Here is an 18,384-nt window from a genome sequence, read left to right as displayed (position 1 = left end):
TTTTCCGATCTCTGGATCTGTTTGTCGTGCATTTGTTCGTTAAAATCTTTGTTTTTATAACCTTTTCTGTTGTAGCAAGCGCGGAAAAGGTAGATCTTATCCGTAGATCACTGGATCTACGTGGGTGCAAAAGAAGGGACTTAGATCCGATGTTTCAGAATGGTTCAAAGGATAAAGATTTGACTACAGTTGCTCCGCTGCGAATCTGGGGTTACGATAAATATATGGTTTCTATTTTAGTTGTACATTTCATGGCTTTTTTTGCTTTTTCTAGTCTTTTTCTTGCCTTCATGGATCATGTAATAGGCTTTGCCTATATGTATGTGAGGTTTTACTCCTTACTATGTTAGTACTATCAATCTTATTACGAAATGAAATGGTAACATTCTCATAAAAAAAAAAAAAAAAAATACAAATTCAATAAAATATTTTATTTCATGAATGGAGAAGAAAAAATGAACCGGTGAAATAATTATTTTATTCCACTTCTGTTACATTCATGAACCAAACAATGTACTTTGTCCTTTACTCGTAAAACGTTTGTATTTCGCCTCTACGAAATCTGAACACGCCTTCTATGCCCCCAACAACCACACCACCTGCCTTTTCTTTCTCTTTTTGTTAGTATAAATTTGCCGTTTTGTAACCAAAACCCTATTCCATAACCAGACAACGAACATTATCCCTCTTTTCAATGGCCTTAGCCACCGCTTCCTTAACCAAATCCAAACCCAACCTTTTTCTACCTGTTCGGCGAGCCAAAGCATTGAATCCTTCATCTGTAATACGAAATTCTCATCAGTATAACCCAGAATGTTTCATTCTAAAAACCAAATGCAAACGAGAAAGTTTGAATCTTTTTTCTTTTCCAAACAAAATTAGCCGCAATGCAGCAGCAGCAAAAGCAATAGGTATGAATGACAGTCCATTATCGGAGGCCGATGTGAACAAATACAGTAGAATTCTATTATCAGATGTGGTGGTGAAGAGAAAAAGGAACATCTTCTTGGGGAGAAAGTGGAGTTCAATGGATATAGCAACAGCTGGTATTGTTTTAGCAATACACTTGCTTAGTTTATTTGCTCCTTTTCATTTCAATTGGAGTGCTTTTGGGATTGCATTTGGGCTATATGTGGTTACAGGACTTTTGGGTATTACTCTTTCATATCACAGAAATCTTTGCCACAGGAGTTTCAAGCTTCCAAAATGGCTTGAATACCTTTTCGCCTACTGTGGGGTGCATGCACTTCAGGTACCTTTGTTTTTTCAATATAAATTAATTAATTGTCATATGATTAGTTGCTTTTGAATTAAATTCTGGTTAATTTGGTGAATACATACAGGGGAGTCCCATTGATTGGGTTAGCACCCATAGGTATCACCATCTGTTCTGCGATTCAGAAAGAGACCCTCATAGTCCAACTGAAGGGTTTTGGTATAGTCATATGAGTTGGCTCTTTGATACAAATTCCATCATGGAAAGAGTAATTTTCATTCATATCCATGTCCTCTCTTTCTTTCTTTCTTTCTTTCTTGGTTATACACACATCATTTACTTATCTTTTGTTAATGAGATAATTGACAGTGTGGAGGGACAAACAATGTGGGGGATTTAGAGAAACAACCTTTCTACAAGTTTATGAAAAACACATACATTCTACATCCAATTGCACTTGGAATTTTGCTGTATGCACTTGGAGGACTTCCCTTCTTGGTTTGGGGAATGGTGAGAATTCAGAAACGTATGTTTGTTAACTTAAAACTTGAATAGGGGGTGGGGGCCTTCCCTTTTTGGCAAATACTAATAGAAATGTCATATTCAAAGTAGGACCATGGATTTTAAAAAGCCTTGCCTTATCTTGGGAATTTCAGTATCAAATCTTGTCCAAGTCTTTATGATTTTGGTGTCTGAGTTTTAACTTAAGTGATAAAGTTGAATGGTTGAAATGATTTCAGGGAGTGAGGATTACATGGGTATACCACATAACTTGGCTAGTAAATTCAGCTTGTCATGTATGGGGAAATCAGTCATGGAATACTGGTGACTTGTCCAGGAACAATTGGTATGATTCATTGTCTTTGTATGAATTTTGATAAGGAAATCTGAAAATGAAATGAAAAATGAAAGCAGGTGGGTGGCAGTTCTAGCATTTGGAGAGGGTTGGCACAATAATCACCATGCTTTTGAATACTCAGCTAGACATGGCCTAGAATGGTGGCAGATTGATATGACTTGGTATTTTGTCAGATTCCTTCAGGCTATTGGCTTGGCAACTGACGTTAAATTACCCAATGACGTTAAATTACCCAATGAATCACAAAAGCAAAGAATGGCTTTTCAACAATTGAAGCAGCAGGCATAGCCATAGGGCCCATAAAAAGCTAAGAACATGCAAAGATTACAACTTGGGCTTCATTTTGTTGGATTTTATATGTGGGTCATGTAATTAGATATAGAATAAACTAACTCCAACATAAATTATGTACACAAAATGTTTTTTTATTGGCTTAAAGCACTTTTTGGCCCTTGACGTATCCAAAATTTATGTATTTGGCCCCTGATCTATTATTTGGTCATATTTGGCCCCTAACCTATCAAATTAGATAAAATCCAACCCATATTGAATGAAAAATTAACTATGTTGGAAAATTAACGGCAATAACCAATACAAAAATGACACCTGACACATAAATAAAATTAATATTCACTCTATCGGAACCCTAGAAAAAGTTTTTAGGATTTTTTTTACTGTGTAAAATAGTTACTGTTGCCATCTCCAGTTGAAAATTAAGTTTATTTGTGTGTCATGTGTCGTTTTTGTATTGGTAACTGCTGTTAATTTTCCAACAAAGTTAATTTTCAATTCAATATGGGTTGAATTTTATCTAATTGGCAAAAAGCATATTTAAGCCCCTGAACTTTACCTGTTTTAAGGATCAAGCCCTTGATCAATTATTTTTCCACATTGAGCCCCTGATCATTAATTTTGTTATAGATTTGGCCCTTATTTAACTTTTCTGTCAAGTTTGGACTGGATACATCGTTAGGGCGATTCGGCTTGTTGACATGGACAAATAAAAAAAAGAATTCATTGACTAGGAGAGATAAAAGTTAAAAATTAAAACGAAATTATAGTAATTAATTTTCAGTATATTCTTTCCAAACTCGATTTTTTTCTCTCCCATTTTGTGATTTTCAATATTAAAATCGCCAAATAGATTTTCTCATCTCCTACACTCGACAAAAAAGTGAAATAAGGGCTAAAACCATAACAAAATCAATGTTCAGGGGCTCAATGTGGAAAAATAATTGATCAGGGGCTTGATCCTTAAAACAGATAAAGTTCAGGGGCTTAAATATGCTTTTTGCCAATCTAATTTGATAGGTCAAGGGCCAAATATGACCAAATAATAGGTCATGGGCCAAATGCTTAAATTTTGGATAGGTCAGAGACCAAAAAGTGCTTTAAGCCTTTTTTATTCTTATTTTTTTATCCTTTGATACTCCTATTTTGAAGGGTGTTTCAGCTAAGTTGTGCCAAAATAGAAACATAGGTAAATATTTTGCATTTATTTTTTAAGCGATGATATAGGATGAGATCAGTGAAACGAGCCTATGATAAATCAAGCTAAAAGGTTGTGGCATGTGTAATAATGTAAAGACTTCAAGTGAAAGCTAACTAGCTTAAGTAATTAGACACATGAACTAATGAAAGGTTCAAACCTTAAAGATACGCTCCCATTTCTTAGAGCAGATTGAAATGATGAAAAGGGAAAGGAGTATGAAGCCAATCAGTGTCCAACACATGTAAATGTGTATTACTAAACCCAATCAGAGACTTACTTGTGGAAAGTATACAAGACTTTAGGTACGTAAATATCTATATATAGCATCGGAAAGAGAGAACAAGGTACATCACTATTCATTCTCTCACTTATATACTGCTTTCAAGTTTACACTTTCTCCAAAACGATATAGAGGCGTTCGTCATGATTCCATTGAATCCTATATTTGTCGTTATGAGGCAAATCGGAAAACGCCAGAGGTTTCAAGATCTCTAGATCAAAGAAATCAAATGTCGAAGCCTAGACTGATGGTGTAGGAGGCAAGTTCCTTGAAAGCAGATGAAGGTTTAAGTCAAGGCTGCCAAAAAACATCGATGTGGATACTCCTCTTAGTGCTAAAATCATGAATCAACCTATGCCTAGAGGATTCAAATACCCACTCCTCAAAGACTATAACGGGGCGTTTGGTATTCTATTGGGATAGGGATAAAGATAAATGGTTGGGATAAGGATAAAAATATGATAGTCGAGAATTATTATCCAATGTTTGGTACGTGGGATAAGGATGGGGATAAAATAATACATTTTACTATTTTAACCTTATTTAAACTATATAACATTAATTTGAAGGATAAGATGGACTTTTCCATCCTATTAAAATCGCAGGAGCTTATTCCACCTCCTTATACCACCCCCTCCTGGGTATAGGATTTGAGGGATAAGAAGTTTATCCCTCATCCGTCTTACTTTTCTATCTCCCAAACAAACACGGGATAACTTATCTCGTGTTTTTTATCCCTATCCCACCTCCTATATCCCTTCTAACAAACAACCCGTAATGGTATGACTGGCCTTAATCTTTATGTTAAAAAAATTCTTAGGGCTCTTCAAACTACGACGGACTTCGATGCTCTCATGTATCAGTTATTTTCAACAACTCGGAAAGATTCACTTGAGTATTGGTATGACCGGTTGTTACTAGGCTCCATCATATCATTTAAACAAATGTCGAAAGAATGTGCTAATCATTTCATCACCTCCATCCCCGAGAGTAAAATGATGCAGGATTTGAATTATCTTGTATAAGAGCCAAACGAATCATTAAAAGAATGGGTGGAGAGATTCTAGCGCACGGCCATCCAGATCAAGCATTTGAATATGGAAGGAATAGTTGAGGCTATGGGAATTAATTGTCGAAGCAAAGATCTCTCAAAAGAGTTAACAATCCGAAGGCCGCGGAAATTTCTTGAATTAATGAGAATAACTCGTGATTTTGTAAAATGGGATAGCCATAAGCTAAATCCATTGTTGAAGGATTTCTTGAGTTCGGTTCATCAGCTGAAAGAATCCAAAAGCGACAGGAGCAGGCATGAGCATAAAAGATCCAAGGAGTAGGCATATCGAAATTATGCCCCCCTAAACAGTCCTCGAAAAGAAATTCTTTATTGGGTGGAGTCAAATAGACAACACATCCAGTATCTTCCAAAATTGGAGGAATTAGGTCGGAGGCACAATGGCCTATATTGTGAATTCCACAAAAATGAGGGGCATGACACTGAAGATTGTAGGCAGTTGGGAGCTGAGCTCAACAAGATGGCTGAGGCAGGAAAATTAGATAAATTCCTTAAAAACACTATCAAACCTAAGAGAAGATCATTCCGTAAAAAGAAAGAGAGTTCATAAGGATCGTGAGCGGATTGTCGATTCAAAGTTAAAATTCTCATTCGGTAGTTTTTCTCAACAGGCACATAAAGATGCGTTAGTTATTAAGATCTTACTTGAAGAGTACAAGGTACGGAGGGTATTTATTGATAATGTAAGTTCAATTAACATTATCACATGTAAGGCCTATGAAGCATTATGTCTTGATCTAGAAAAGTTGATTCCTACTTTGTCGCTATTAGTGGGGATATTAAGCCATTCAGTATTAAAAATAAGACGTGGGTTCTTGTACCCCGTCTTAAAAATGCTAATGTTATTCATAGTTGGTGGATTTTCAGGAGTAAAACCAAATCGGATGGATTATTTGAGCGTTACAAAGCACGTTTGGTTGGAAATGGCTCAAGTTAATTGGTTGGCGTTGATTGTGGCGAAACTTTTAGCCCAGTCATTAAACCGGCTACTATTCGGGTTATGCTTAGTATTGCTTTTTCTAAAAACTGGAGCATTCATCAACTATATGTTAAGAATGCTTTTCTTCATGGGGATCTCTATGAGACTGTTTATATGCACTAACCATTGGGTTTTCATGACCCGGTTCATCCCGACCATTCTGCTTACTTCAAAAATCTCTATATTGGGCTCAAATAAGCTCCGAGGGTCTGGTACCAACGATTTGCTTCCTTTGTCACTACTTTGGGTTCTCTCATAGTGTATCTAATCACTCTCTATTTGTCTATCATTGCGGTCCAGACACAGCTTACTTATTGCTTTATGTTGATGATATTGTTCTTGCTACTTCTTTTGATACCCTTTGGGATTCGATTATGTCAAAATTGAGCTCTGAATTTGCCATGAAGGACTTAGGTCCACTGTATTATTTTTTGGGAATCTCAGTTACGTATTCCTCTGGTGCTCTTTTTCTGTCTCAATGAAAATATGCATCTGAAATTATCGAAAAGGTTGGTCTTGGTTCTTATAATGTGGTCGTTACTCCTGTTGATACTAAACAAAAACTCAACATTTCTTCCGGCTCTTCTTATCATGATCCGACTAAATACAGAAGTTCAGCTCGTGCTCTTTAGTACTTGACTCTAACTCGATCGGATATTTCCTATGTTGTTCAGCAAATCTGTCTTTTTATGCATGACCCAAAGACACCACACATGGCTGCTCTCAAACGGATCCTTCGATACATTAAAGGGACCTTTGATCTCGGCCTCACCATCACTTCCTCGTCCTCCGGGGATCTAATTTCGTATACTGATGCTGACTTGGGGGGGTGTCTCGACACCTACCATGCGACATCTGGCTATTGTGTTTTTCTTGGGAAAAATTTAATTTCTTGGTCAGCTAAATGCCAGCCAACTTTGTCTCGCTCCAGTACTGAACCTGAATACCGTGGTGTTGCTAATGTGGTTTCTAGGACATGTTGGATTTGCAACCTTCTTCTTGAGCTTCGTTGTCCTATACAAAAATCTACACTTGTTTATTGTGATAATGTCAGTGCAGTTTATCTTTCTGGGAACATTGTTCAGCATCAACGCACCAAGCATATCGAAATGGACATTCACTTTGTTTGGGAAAAACTTGCTAAAGGTGAAGTTCGTGTTTTGCACGTTCCAGCTAGTTATCAGCTAGCCGATGTGTTCACCAAAGGTCCTCCAATACCCCTCTTCGAGGATTTTGGGTCTAGTCTCAACGTTCGCTCTCTTTCCGTTTCGACTACAGGAGTGTGTTAGATATGTATATGTTATTCGATTTCTCTGTATATTCAAAATAGCCATAAGATTATATTGTGCTTGATTCTAGCCTAAATTATAGGATTAGACTTCAATTATAATCTGTATATATATGTTTCACACATTAATAATAATTCATCAAGAGTTCAACTCTATTAATAACGATTACACTGAGTTCGATAACTTTTCAAAGTGGCTTAATGTTAGTCAGTGATACAATTTTTTGCATTTCAAATCCAGGACAAAAGATTTTGTTTCTTTTTTGTTTTGCTAGTAGCTATCTTGCTAATTTATCAATTCGAACATGATGATTTAGAATTTTAAAAGGTTTATTGTCTAAATATTTGTGGGTAAATTTCATCAATGGTATATAACTTTTGCCCAATTTCACACTTTGGTGTACAACCTTCATTTTGTCACACTAAAATGTACCATTTTATAGGTGGCCTCCTACTATGGTGTAGGACAGGTAAAAATGACCGGCCAACGCAAAGTCAACGTGCCACGTCAACAGTTTGACCAGTGAAAAAGTGAAAAGTTGACCACCTAATATAAAATTACTTTTCTACCCTCTTCTTCCTCCTTCCCCCATTTCCTTCTCTCTCTCTCACTCCTCTCTCTACCTTATTTCTTTTCATGCTTCTTCCTTATTTCTCTTCATGCTTCCTCCTTAAAAATAATTTAAACAAACTCCTTAAGAGTAATTTAAACAAAATCTAATATTATTATTTTGATATTTAAATTTATGAACTTGTAAATAGACAGAAAATCTGACCATATGAGTTGGCTTCTTAATGTTCCCATCACAGACTTTAGAGCATCATTAACGTTGTATCTTCCATGAAAAACCAATTTCTGAAACACATTTTGAAATGTAAACTAAATTTAATATAAAATATAACTAAACACTTATTGTCACGTAGAAGACCAAATCCCCACTTCAAAAATTTCAAAGCAAAAGTTGAGGAAATCTTCTGTGTGATCTTTTGTAAACTATAAGAAAGTTTCCAGAAACAACATCAGCAATTCGATTTTTAGGGAAAGAGGAAGTTCGATTTTTTATAGGCTAAAGCAAAGCATGCCATTAAGAAGAAGGTCGATTTTACATGCACTGAACCAAAATAATAATATTAGATTTTTTGTTTAGATTACTTTCAAGGAGGAAGCTTGAAGAAATAAGGTAGAGAGAGTGGAGTTAGATGAACCTTGAAGAGAAATAAGGTAGAAAGAGAGTAGTTAGAGAGAGAAGGAAATGGAAAAGGAAGAAGGAGAGGGTATAAAGGTAATTTTATATTAGAGTGGTCTACTTTTGACTTTTTGACCGGTCAAATTGCTGACGTGGTGCATTGACTTTGACTTTGTGTTAACCGGTCATTTTTACCTGCTGTACACCATAGTAGGAGGTCACCTATAAAGTGGTAACATTTTAGTGTGACAAAATGAAGGCTGTACACCAAAGTGTGAAATTGGGTAAATGTTGTACACCGTTGATGAAATTTACCCAAATATTTGCTTCCTATTGTTTGAAATTTGAATGGCGAGGTGTTCTTTTTTTTTTTTTTTGTTCCTGTAAACTCTCATTCATGTCATTTAGACTGCCCATGAGATTTTCATCTTGCACTGCTTTTTCTAAGTGATGAAAAAAATGAGAAAGAGAGATGAAGAGAGAGAAAGAAAGAAAGGGATGAAGAGGGAAATAAAGGATTGAGGGTAAAATGAGAATATAAAATTTTAGAAAGAGAGGAGAGAGAGAACCGGTTAAAAATGAGAGTCAAAGGTAAAAAGTGTTGGTCAACAGTGACAGTGGCCATCGGTATAACAAAGTGTAAAGTCCAATGATCATACCAGTAAGAATTGAAGTTCGGTGGCCATAATGTGAAAATGGATATAGTTCAGTGGCCATGGGTGTAATTTACTCCTTTAAAACTTTGCTTATATACCTAATATCAAGGGTAAATTACACCCATGACCACTGAATTTTACCAATTTTAACATTGTGGCTACTGAACTTCAATTCTTAGCGGTATAGCCATTAAAGTTTACACTTTTTAACACCCGTGGCCACTCAACTTTAACCAAGTCCTCAAAATGACCGTTAACGACTTCAAAATAAAAATAGTCAAGAATTAAAGTTGTTTAGAACAACATTTACCATGAAACCATATATTTTTATTTTCCAAAATCACATTTTTTGGAGCTTTCTCTCTCTAAAAATTCACTTTCTCTCTCTTGACCAAACAACATTCACAAAACGAAAATTTTCAAGAATTAAAGTTCATTAGAATATCATTAACTCTTCGAATTTTTTATTTTCAGGCCGTCAATGGTTGTTTTGAGGCGTTGAGTGGCCACTAGTGTTAAAAAGTATAAAGTTCAGTGACTATACTGTTAAAAATTGAAGTTCAGTGACCATAATGTTAAATGGGTAAAGATCAATGGCCATGGGTGTAATTTACCCTTAATATCAATATCAATATCAATACACATATTGTAGGATGAACTTGTTTTGTACCTGTTTCAAACACAATATGTATTTATATATAAAGATGTAACGTAGTAGTATATAATTCTTGAATGTTACCTATTGATTTAAGTTTTCTAAGACAAATGGATGTATCACAAGGATGAAAAGAAAATTGAAGAGGGGGAAGATGGATACAAACTTTAAAAAGAAATCCATATATATATTTTTTTTAGAAAAAATCAAATTGATAGGAGTTCTCATTACAACTTTATGAATTCATATGTAAGCACAAGGGTTATAGATGGATTAAGCAATGAATTAATCTACTGTATCATGATGAAGGCTTAAGTTAATTAACAACATTATCCAAATAATTAGCTAGGGAACTCAAGTGTTAGTAAAAAGAAAAGAAAATCTCGAGCCATTCTATATAATATCATAACTAAGAGTTCCATCTACTGTATATCCATTAAAAATTCAATTTAAAGCAATAATACTCACTTTCAAGCAACAAAGGAAACTCTCTCTCTTTCTGTCTCTTCCAACATTTGGAATTTCAAAGCCAAAAAATACTAAGAAACAACACATGACATGAAATGAAATGGGACAAAACAGAATGTCTTATTCTCAGTAAATAATAGTTAGTATATAAGCACGGGAGCACAAAACCACACAAAACCATGATTATCAAGTCTATGGTGAGGTATTAATAATTGCCTTCAAAAGTTAATAATAATAATAATAATAAAGCATTTTAAGGTTCATTACTCAATAATATGCTTACATCACTCCAAGGTCCCATGCCCTCTCTACTTTCTATTCACATCATGCCTAACTAATATATAATACTCCATGCAAGCATGTATGCCACAACTCAATTAAATATACAAAATTAAACCTTTTATTTTTTTTATAAAAAAAACTTATACTAAAAACAAATCCAAACAAAATTGCGAATAGCTTTTGAAATTTTATCAATAAGGAGAGAAGGCCATCGATATACAGAAAATGAGTGGATCAATGAGCTCATAATCACATAATCAATTAAAGCAAGACGTCCTGCCAGTGAAAGTAGCTTGCGCTTCCAATTCGAGAATTTAGCAATAATACGATCAGCTATTGGGCGTAGATATCTACTCCGAGGAGCTCCTATAAAAAGTGGCACCCCAAATAATTAAAAGGAAGGGTCCCAATACGGATACCGACAATATCAGCAAAAGTCCTAGCCCGATGTTGTCCAATCCGCGAGCTAAAGATCACCGCTCACTTGTCCCAATTAACCGCTTGACCCGAGATAAGGCCATAATAATTGAATATGTGAGAAATTATGAGCATATTCTTAACCGAAGCTTTATAAAAAAGAAGAATATCATCCGCATATAACAAATGAGAAGGAAACTGACAGTTTCGAGCATAAGAGATTTGATCTAATCTTCCATCAGAAGCAAGTTGGGAAATCCAACGGCTAAGAAAATCCTCCGCCAGACAGAAAAGAATAGGCGAAAGAGGATCCCCTTGTCTCACCCCACGAGAGCAACGAAAATAACCCTTAGCAGAGCCATTAATCATAATAGAAATCCTGGCAGAAATGAAAATATTTAGAAGCCAATCTCGAAATGGAAGAGAAAACCCATAAGCATCCAAAACCTCAAGAAAGAAATTCCAATCCATACAGTCAAAAACCTTTTTAATATCAATTTTGAGAGACATATTTCCCCCAAAGCTAGACCGATTCAACACATTGATCCCCCTCTGAGGCCATGGCTATACAATGATGAATGTTACGTTGTTTAATAAAGCCAAACTGATTATGCATAATAATTCTGGCTGCAACGGTTGACAGGAGGTCCGCTAATATTTTTGTTGTAATTTTGAAAATAAAATTACCAAGAATAATCGGGCGATATTGATCCATAGAACTGGCATCATATGTTTTGGGAATTAACACCATAAGATTGGAATTCAAACCGGGTAGCATAAACCCAGAGGTAAAGAAGTTGAGGATAGCTGCACAAACATCTGAACCCACAACACCCCAAAAATATTGGTAAAAACTCCCTCCAAAGCCATCAGGTCCCGGCGCACTCTGCCTATCCATGGAGAAAACAATTTTCTTAATATCCTCATGAGACGGACAAATCAACAAACTCGTGTTTTCTTCTTGAGTAACCATAGAAGGAACAACATTTTTTATTAAAGCTGAGGGAGAGGCATCAAGTCTAATGCCAGTCCCCGCGAACAATTCAGTATAAGATGCAATAATCTGTTGTTGAATTTCTGAAGGATCTGTTGAGATAAAACCATTGATGTGCATAGCAGAAATCCCCATTGTGACTTTTTTGCTGGCCGCATAATTGTGAAAAAATGCTGAATTCCTATCCCCTTCCTTAAGCCATTTAATCTGACACTTGTCTTTGAGAAAAATTTCTTTCTGAAGCAGACAGGCATCCAGTGACTGATGAGCCTGCAATTCTGTCTGATGAAGCTTCTCAGTAAATCCATCCGAATCCAGAGCATTCTGAGCAGCAATTAAGTTGTTTTCAGCAGCAGCAATATTGGAAAAATCACAGGTTCAAACCACATGTTTTGTTTTTGTACTTTTCCCATATAAATATGCATGGTTAATTATTATGGCATTAAAAGATGATTTATATTTGGAAAAATCACTTAAATACTAGAAAATTGAATTTTTATTCCAACAATACCAAAGTATATTATATTACGAATACCATAAAATTAAAATGAATATTCCTAAAATATTATTTTATGTACTTTGGTTCATCCTAAAATTTTTAAGAGCTTGTTCAGTACCAGAAATGCATCTCTTCGCTCTGGTTAGGAGCTAGTGAACACAGAGAAGGACTAGGTGAAGCATAGACATGAGTTTCAAAAGTGATTAATTCCTAATTTCACAAAGGTGAATCTTGGTAAAATCTCAGTGGAAGGCATGTCAACCCGATGTCAAGTTTCAAAAATTCTTTATGCATTTAAATTTAAATTAATAATTCACACGAGACTTCATTTTTTTTAATCAAGACTTCATTTTATTTTATTGTAGTTATTTATATGTTATATAAATATGCTATGTTTAAGAGATCATTTATATTTAGAAAAAATCACTTAAATACTAGTATACTTTATTTTTATTCCAAAAATACCAAAGTAGATTATATTACAAATACCACAAAATTAAAATCAATATTTATAAAATACTATTTTCGGCATTTTCTATAATATCAAGCTATATATAAACACTTCTTCAGCAAATCAATGTCGCATTCATTTCATAACAGAAATGGTGGAGGTTCTATATTTTAAAACTTTGCTTATATACATAATATTAAGACATATTGTAGGATGAACTTGCTATGTACATGTTTCAAACACAATATATATTTATATGTAAAGATGTAACGTAGCAGTGGTAGTGGTTGTAATAATAATAATAATAATAATAATAATAATAATAATTCTTGAATGTTACCTATCGGTTTAAGTTTCTAAGTCAAATGGATGTGTATTAGAGTATAATAGAGTTACTTTATATGTAAGGGTACTCTTGTAATTACTTGTAAATAATATACGGATCATTTGGTAATTATCTCACTCTCATGTAATAGTATAAATAGGTGTAAATGCTTATTAATAAATAAGAGAGTCTTATTTTTAACTTTGTTCATTCCACATGGTATCATAGCAAAATTTGTTTTACTGTCTCACTTCATTCAAAGATTTACTACTTTTTAGGGATTTCTATTGTAATTTTACACCTATAATCTAAGCAATTATTTTGCTTCTTTTTCCAGAGATCACGAGATGCATTGAGAGATGTCTTCTATCTTTAGCTTCTTCCCTATGCGTTTCTCTCTCAATTTTTTCTGTGTAAAAAATCTCATCTAATCTCTTTTGTTTTGATCAGCTTTTTTTCTGTTCTTCGATTGGCTGCATCTTTTTCTCCTGGTTTTTCTGCTCCGATTGATATCAGAATATCCCCGTCTCTCCGGTTATTCCTTTAAATCTTCTGTTAATTTTCTTTTCATTTCTCTGGTTCTTCCTATTTCGCACAGTCCAATTGATCTCTTTGGTCATTTCTCAAGTTCGGTCAATTTTTTGTGGTTTCATCTGGTCCGATTGATTCTTCCGATTTCATACAGTCCGATTGATTGTTCTTATTTCATCTGGTCCGATTAATTGTTCCTGTCCATTATTTTTGTTTAATCTGGTTGATTGTTTCTGTTCCATCTCCCTGGTTCTTGAATTTTTCTCTTTGTTTTATTTTACTTCGATTGAACCTTCATGGAAGATGCTGTGAACTCTAATTTGATTCAACCAGGCTTCATCGATTTTGAGGTTGACGAGCTCTCGTCGGATTCCTTACCTCAACCGTCTGAGATAGCGAAGTCATCTTCACAACTTTCGAAGTTATTAATGACGGAGTTTACTTTTCAACATCGATCCTCTCCTCCAAACCGTGGTTCATCTTCCTTACATCTACAATCTGAGAAATCTCGTTCTCATGGCTCTGAGAAATATGGTACTACTCTTGATCTGAAGGACAAAGATACATCATCTTTTCCTGCTCAGTATTTGCCTCAGATTGTCCTATTTGGATTATTGACACTGGCGCTACCTCTCATATGAGTAGTAATCTTACTCATTTTACTTCTTATGAATCTGTTCATTCCAATAATTCGGTCCATTTTCCTGATGGCTCTAAACGTACTATTGAACATATTGGTTCAATTAATATAGGACCTAAGTTTATACTTCAAAATGTTCTTCACATTCCTACGTTTACGCATAATTTGTTGTCTGTTGACAAATTAATATATGATTCTAAATTGGTGATTAAGTTTCTCTCTAATATCTGCTTATTCCAAGACTCGTGTTCTAATCACCTTGTTGCCATTGGTTTTTTCCATGGAGGGATTTACTATCTAATTAGGGAATCTCCTACAGTGATTCGGGCTGCCTTCGAGGATCCTCGCGGTTCTTGGTTCTCGTCTCTGCGCGGGGAGCGGTCCCTGTGAACACTCCGACGATCAAGACAGTTAGACGTTCGAGAAGATTACTAAAGGAAATAATCGAAAAGCTTAGGGGGTACCCGATTTAGTAGTGAGTGAGAGAATGCCTTTACCTTCCCTATGTTGGGGGTATTTATAGTGAGATGAGATGGCTCAATGGGCCTTGCTTCTTGGGCCTTTGGGCCCTGTTTGGGCCTTGTGATATTCCGAATCAAGTAGTCCCTCCTGCGAACAGGTATGGCGAGCATTTCATGTGAGTGGCAGAGGAAGTACCATAAATCAACGTGATCGACTAGAGAAATGGAAGCAGCGTAAAGTGGTCCGTTTTGAATTTGAAGAGATACCTCAATTTCCACGCTTGTGCTTTAAGGGCTATTGTTGTATCATTAAATGTAACATTTACTCCCTCTTGCACGCGCCACCAGATGTCTTGGAGGGAGTGCTTTGCCGGCTCCTTTACTTTTTGCCCTAGTATAAATATTGGTGGAGTGATTTCTTCTCATCTTCTGTTTGCGATTTTTCTTGGTGACTCGTCTCTTGGAACTGGAATCCCATCTCTGTGAAAGTTGGGCCGCCGCTCCGTGGAGTTCGACCATCTGTAAGTTGGGGTGTTCGATATTTTAGTGCTTCTCGTGCCATCTGGTGAAGCTTGTTCTGGCCGTTTCTCCTCCTGCTTTTCTCGAAGGTCAGTCATACCTTCCTTTTTCTATTTTTGCTTTTCTATTTTCTTTGGGGAGAGGGAGTATGTCAGAGGGTTCTTCCCGGGGAGCCTTCAAACGATTACTGCTTGTTACTCCAGGTGATTTCATGCTTCGTGATGCATTATGGACCCGCTCTTCGAAGCGGAAGAGGCGGATAGAATCGGAAGGGGAAAGTAGTTCCCCTATTGTAAAGGCGAAGAAGAAGAAGTCGGTCGTGCTGAGAGCTGTATCGAGTACGAAAAGACCTATTGGTGGCGTACGCCCTGGTGTTCTTGAGGTTGTGGTGGTTGTGCCGGACGATTTAATAACGCCGACTCGTCATTTGGGTACATTATACGAAGACATGAGGGCCAAGTTGTGGACGAGGCAAGCTGGTGTCGCAGGGACTGATGGTAGGCGCTTTGAGCGGGTGGATTGTCCGAGGAGGCCAGAGTCGTTCGCTGTAGAGGACGCCCACAGTATTATTGTGCCCGCAGACTTAGCCTCTATCTCCGCGGTTTATCGAATAGGTCAGCCGTACGAATTGGATGCACTAGACGAGGAGGATCGTGCTCATCATGCGGGTGGGGCCAATGAACTGATGGTTTACGAGGAACAGTTTGAATCGGGGATGCGAATCCCCCTTCTTCCTTTCTTCGTGGAGGTCCTGAAGGAATATGACCTTTGTCTTGGTCAAATTCACCCGAACGGATGGCGGATGATGGTCAGATTTTACTCCTTGTGTCGATCAACGGGATTTCGAGCAACTGGTCTTGTATCTCATCAGTTCTTCCGGCCGAATAAAGGACCACGATCACAATATGTTACCTTTTCTCATCAGAAATTTAAAGTGATAGGTGGTCTGAAAGATAAAGTAAATGAGTTTAGGCATCGCTTCCTGCTTGTCCGGAAGCTGGATGGGGAGTTTCCATTTTGAGTAGTCTGGAATGAGGATCCCATGGATTCTGGTCGGTGGTTGAGGCCTCGGGAGATGTTGGAATCGGAGACCCAGTTGGTGAAGTACCTGAAAGCCTTGCCTGCGGGAAAGGATCAGAAATAGGATGTGGACGAACTCGTCGGTCACTTCCTTGCCTCAGGTTATTACATCTGGAATCAGTGGCGGCTTGCTCAGCTGCGGGGTTGGGTGGCGTCAAATTTTGAGAAGTGGAAAAGAGGGTATAATTTCTCAGCCGGTGAGCTTGTCGAGTTAGAGTCGATAACCGTGAACGTTGCTGTCGTAGGTGAGATGTGTGGGTTTAGGTGTTATAGTGTTTTTTGTTTTTTTGTTTGGAAATGTGCTAAGTATTTGACTCTTTTGTTGTTATTTTGTACATGTGCTGGGAATCCTCGTGTGAGCATGGATTTTGATCCGGATGAGTTTGGTGTTGGTATCGAGAATACTGAGGAAGCTTTTGCTGGTGTTTTAGCTTTACTGGCATCCTTCTCGTTTCTCGAAGATGCCAATCAGGTGATCCAGAGTATGTGTGGGGTATTATCCGCTACTGATGATAGGGATATGGCTTTAGAGGTCCCCAAGGGGCTTCTGGTGCAAGAAATTGAGCCGAGTAAGGCCGGGGAGGAACCCGAGGTTGTGCCTGAAGAGAGCGTGGCTAGTGAGGGTCAGATTGAGGCAATGTCATCCCGAAAGCGAAAAATGAGCAAAGGGAAAGAAGTGATGGGGAGCGAGAAGGAAGGGCTGGTCACTGATGATGGTGTTGGTGGTGCTAGCGAGAGCTCGAAGCGAACACGTGCTGAGGAGGAGGCCCAGTTGATGGCGGACCTAGTTGACAGGGTAGGAGATCATCCAGAGATGGTGAAGAGGATGGATGTGAAGCTGGCGAAGTTTTGCGAGTTCATAATGGGGCTGTCAGTGCATGCAGATATGACGACGTCGGACTTAGCGCGGGCAATGGCGCGGGTCACCAGGGTCCTTGGAGAGTCATTTCGGATGGATGGGGTATCGAAGATGAACCTGGGGATAGAGACTTTGTCGGTGCTTGGTGTGGTAAGTTTTCCTTAATATGTTGTGATTTATTTAAAGGTTAGAGTCTCATTGTGTTGTTTGTTTCGCAGGCCACCGCGCATGCTAATATGGTGTTCGACATGTGTGTGAATGATGAGAAAGTGTTCCGGGAGATGGAGCAGGGTCTGCGAGGTGCCGTGGCCGAGCTGGAGATGTCGAATGTAAAATTGGCTAGTGCTGGCGAGTTTCTGGAGCGTCATGAAGCCAAGATTGCCAGCTTGTCCGATCAGCTGGTGGAGGAAAAGAAGAAAAATTCCGAGCTGCTGCAGGTGTTGTCGCGTGATGCCAAAGAGCTGCGCTGCCGTAAGATGCTGCTGAAGGTGGCCGTGCTCTAGACTCATCGCCTCAAAAAGAGCTTAGTAGATAAGACCCGTCAGCTTTCTGCGTTGGCCAAGGAGAAGTCGAGTGCTCAGACGGAGAACGAGAGACTTGGTCGGGACCTTGAGGCAGCTCGGAAAGAGGCTGCTGACCTTCGTGCTTTTGCCAGGTAGCGCGAAGAAAAACTTGTGAAGATGGACCAGATGATGCTGATCACTGCTACTCATATTGCCGGATATGCTATCCCTCTAGAGGTTGTATTCGCTCCAGATGTTTTCGACAAGGAGGCCCAGGCGAAAGCTGTCGAATTTTGTGGGTGTTTTAAGAAGAAGAAGAAGTAGGCGAAGACAGTTTATCCTTTATTTGTTCTCTTTTGCAATGATGTAATCGTACTTATCGGATTTTGGAAGATCTTTTGGAATGGTTCTCTGAATTTCATCATTATAATTCTGCAATTGATCTGATGTCTACTTTTACTGAACTGTCTTTCATGTCTTGTCTTCCTGGGCTATAAATAGGAGCTGCTTTTGTGTTTATTTATGGTTATTTTTCTTTGCTAGGATTCTTTCTTGGTAATTTCTCGACCATAACACAGCTGGGATGTGGTCGGGCCATGCTTGCCCTTTGTAAAAAAGGAACGCTTTTATTCCTCGCAGAATCGTTCAGTTGCTGACTTCAGTGAGTCCGT

The 18,384-nt window shown here is 37.6% G+C and overlaps 2 protein-coding genes across 4 annotated transcripts; both read left to right on the top strand.

Moving 5' to 3' along the window:
- The first annotated feature begins 581 nt into the window (after positions 1-581).
- On the top strand, positions 582-2,577 carry LOC136224816 (palmitoyl-monogalactosyldiacylglycerol delta-7 desaturase, chloroplastic-like). 3 transcript variants are annotated; one of them, XM_066013244.1, is made up of 5 exons: positions 582-1,252; positions 1,344-1,484; positions 1,586-1,742; positions 1,957-2,063; positions 2,132-2,271. In XM_066013244.1, the coding sequence occupies exons 1-4, from the start codon at positions 695-697 to the stop codon at positions 2,043-2,045; spliced, it is 945 nt and encodes a 314-aa protein (XP_065869316.1). In that variant the 5' UTR covers positions 582-694; the 3' UTR covers positions 2,046-2,063; positions 2,132-2,271. The 3 variants fall into 3 exon arrangements, with proteins under 3 accessions (XP_065869316.1, XP_065869315.1, XP_065869314.1); XM_066013242.1 differs by having other exon boundaries at positions 590-1,252; positions 1,586-1,726; positions 2,132-2,577; XM_066013243.1 differs by lacking the exon at positions 1,586-1,742 and having other exon boundaries at positions 589-1,252; positions 2,132-2,577.
- Positions 2,578-14,179: 11,602 nt separating this feature from the next.
- On the top strand, positions 14,180-18,086 carry LOC136223655 (uncharacterized). The gene is made up of 2 exons (XM_066011770.1): positions 14,180-17,360; positions 17,429-18,086. The coding sequence occupies exons 1-2, from the start codon at positions 16,602-16,604 to the stop codon at positions 17,711-17,713; spliced, it is 1,044 nt and encodes a 347-aa protein (XP_065867842.1). The 5' UTR covers positions 14,180-16,601; the 3' UTR covers positions 17,714-18,086.
- Positions 18,087-18,384: the final 298 nt, after the last annotated feature.

This window comes from Euphorbia lathyris, chromosome 3, assembly GCF_963576675.1.
Source record: "Euphorbia lathyris chromosome 3, ddEupLath1.1, whole genome shotgun sequence".
NCBI classification, from domain to species: Eukaryota; Viridiplantae; Streptophyta; class Magnoliopsida; order Malpighiales; family Euphorbiaceae; genus Euphorbia; species Euphorbia lathyris.
Note: the sequence above shows the minus strand (reverse complement) of the source record. Positions and strands in the feature narration are given on the sequence as shown.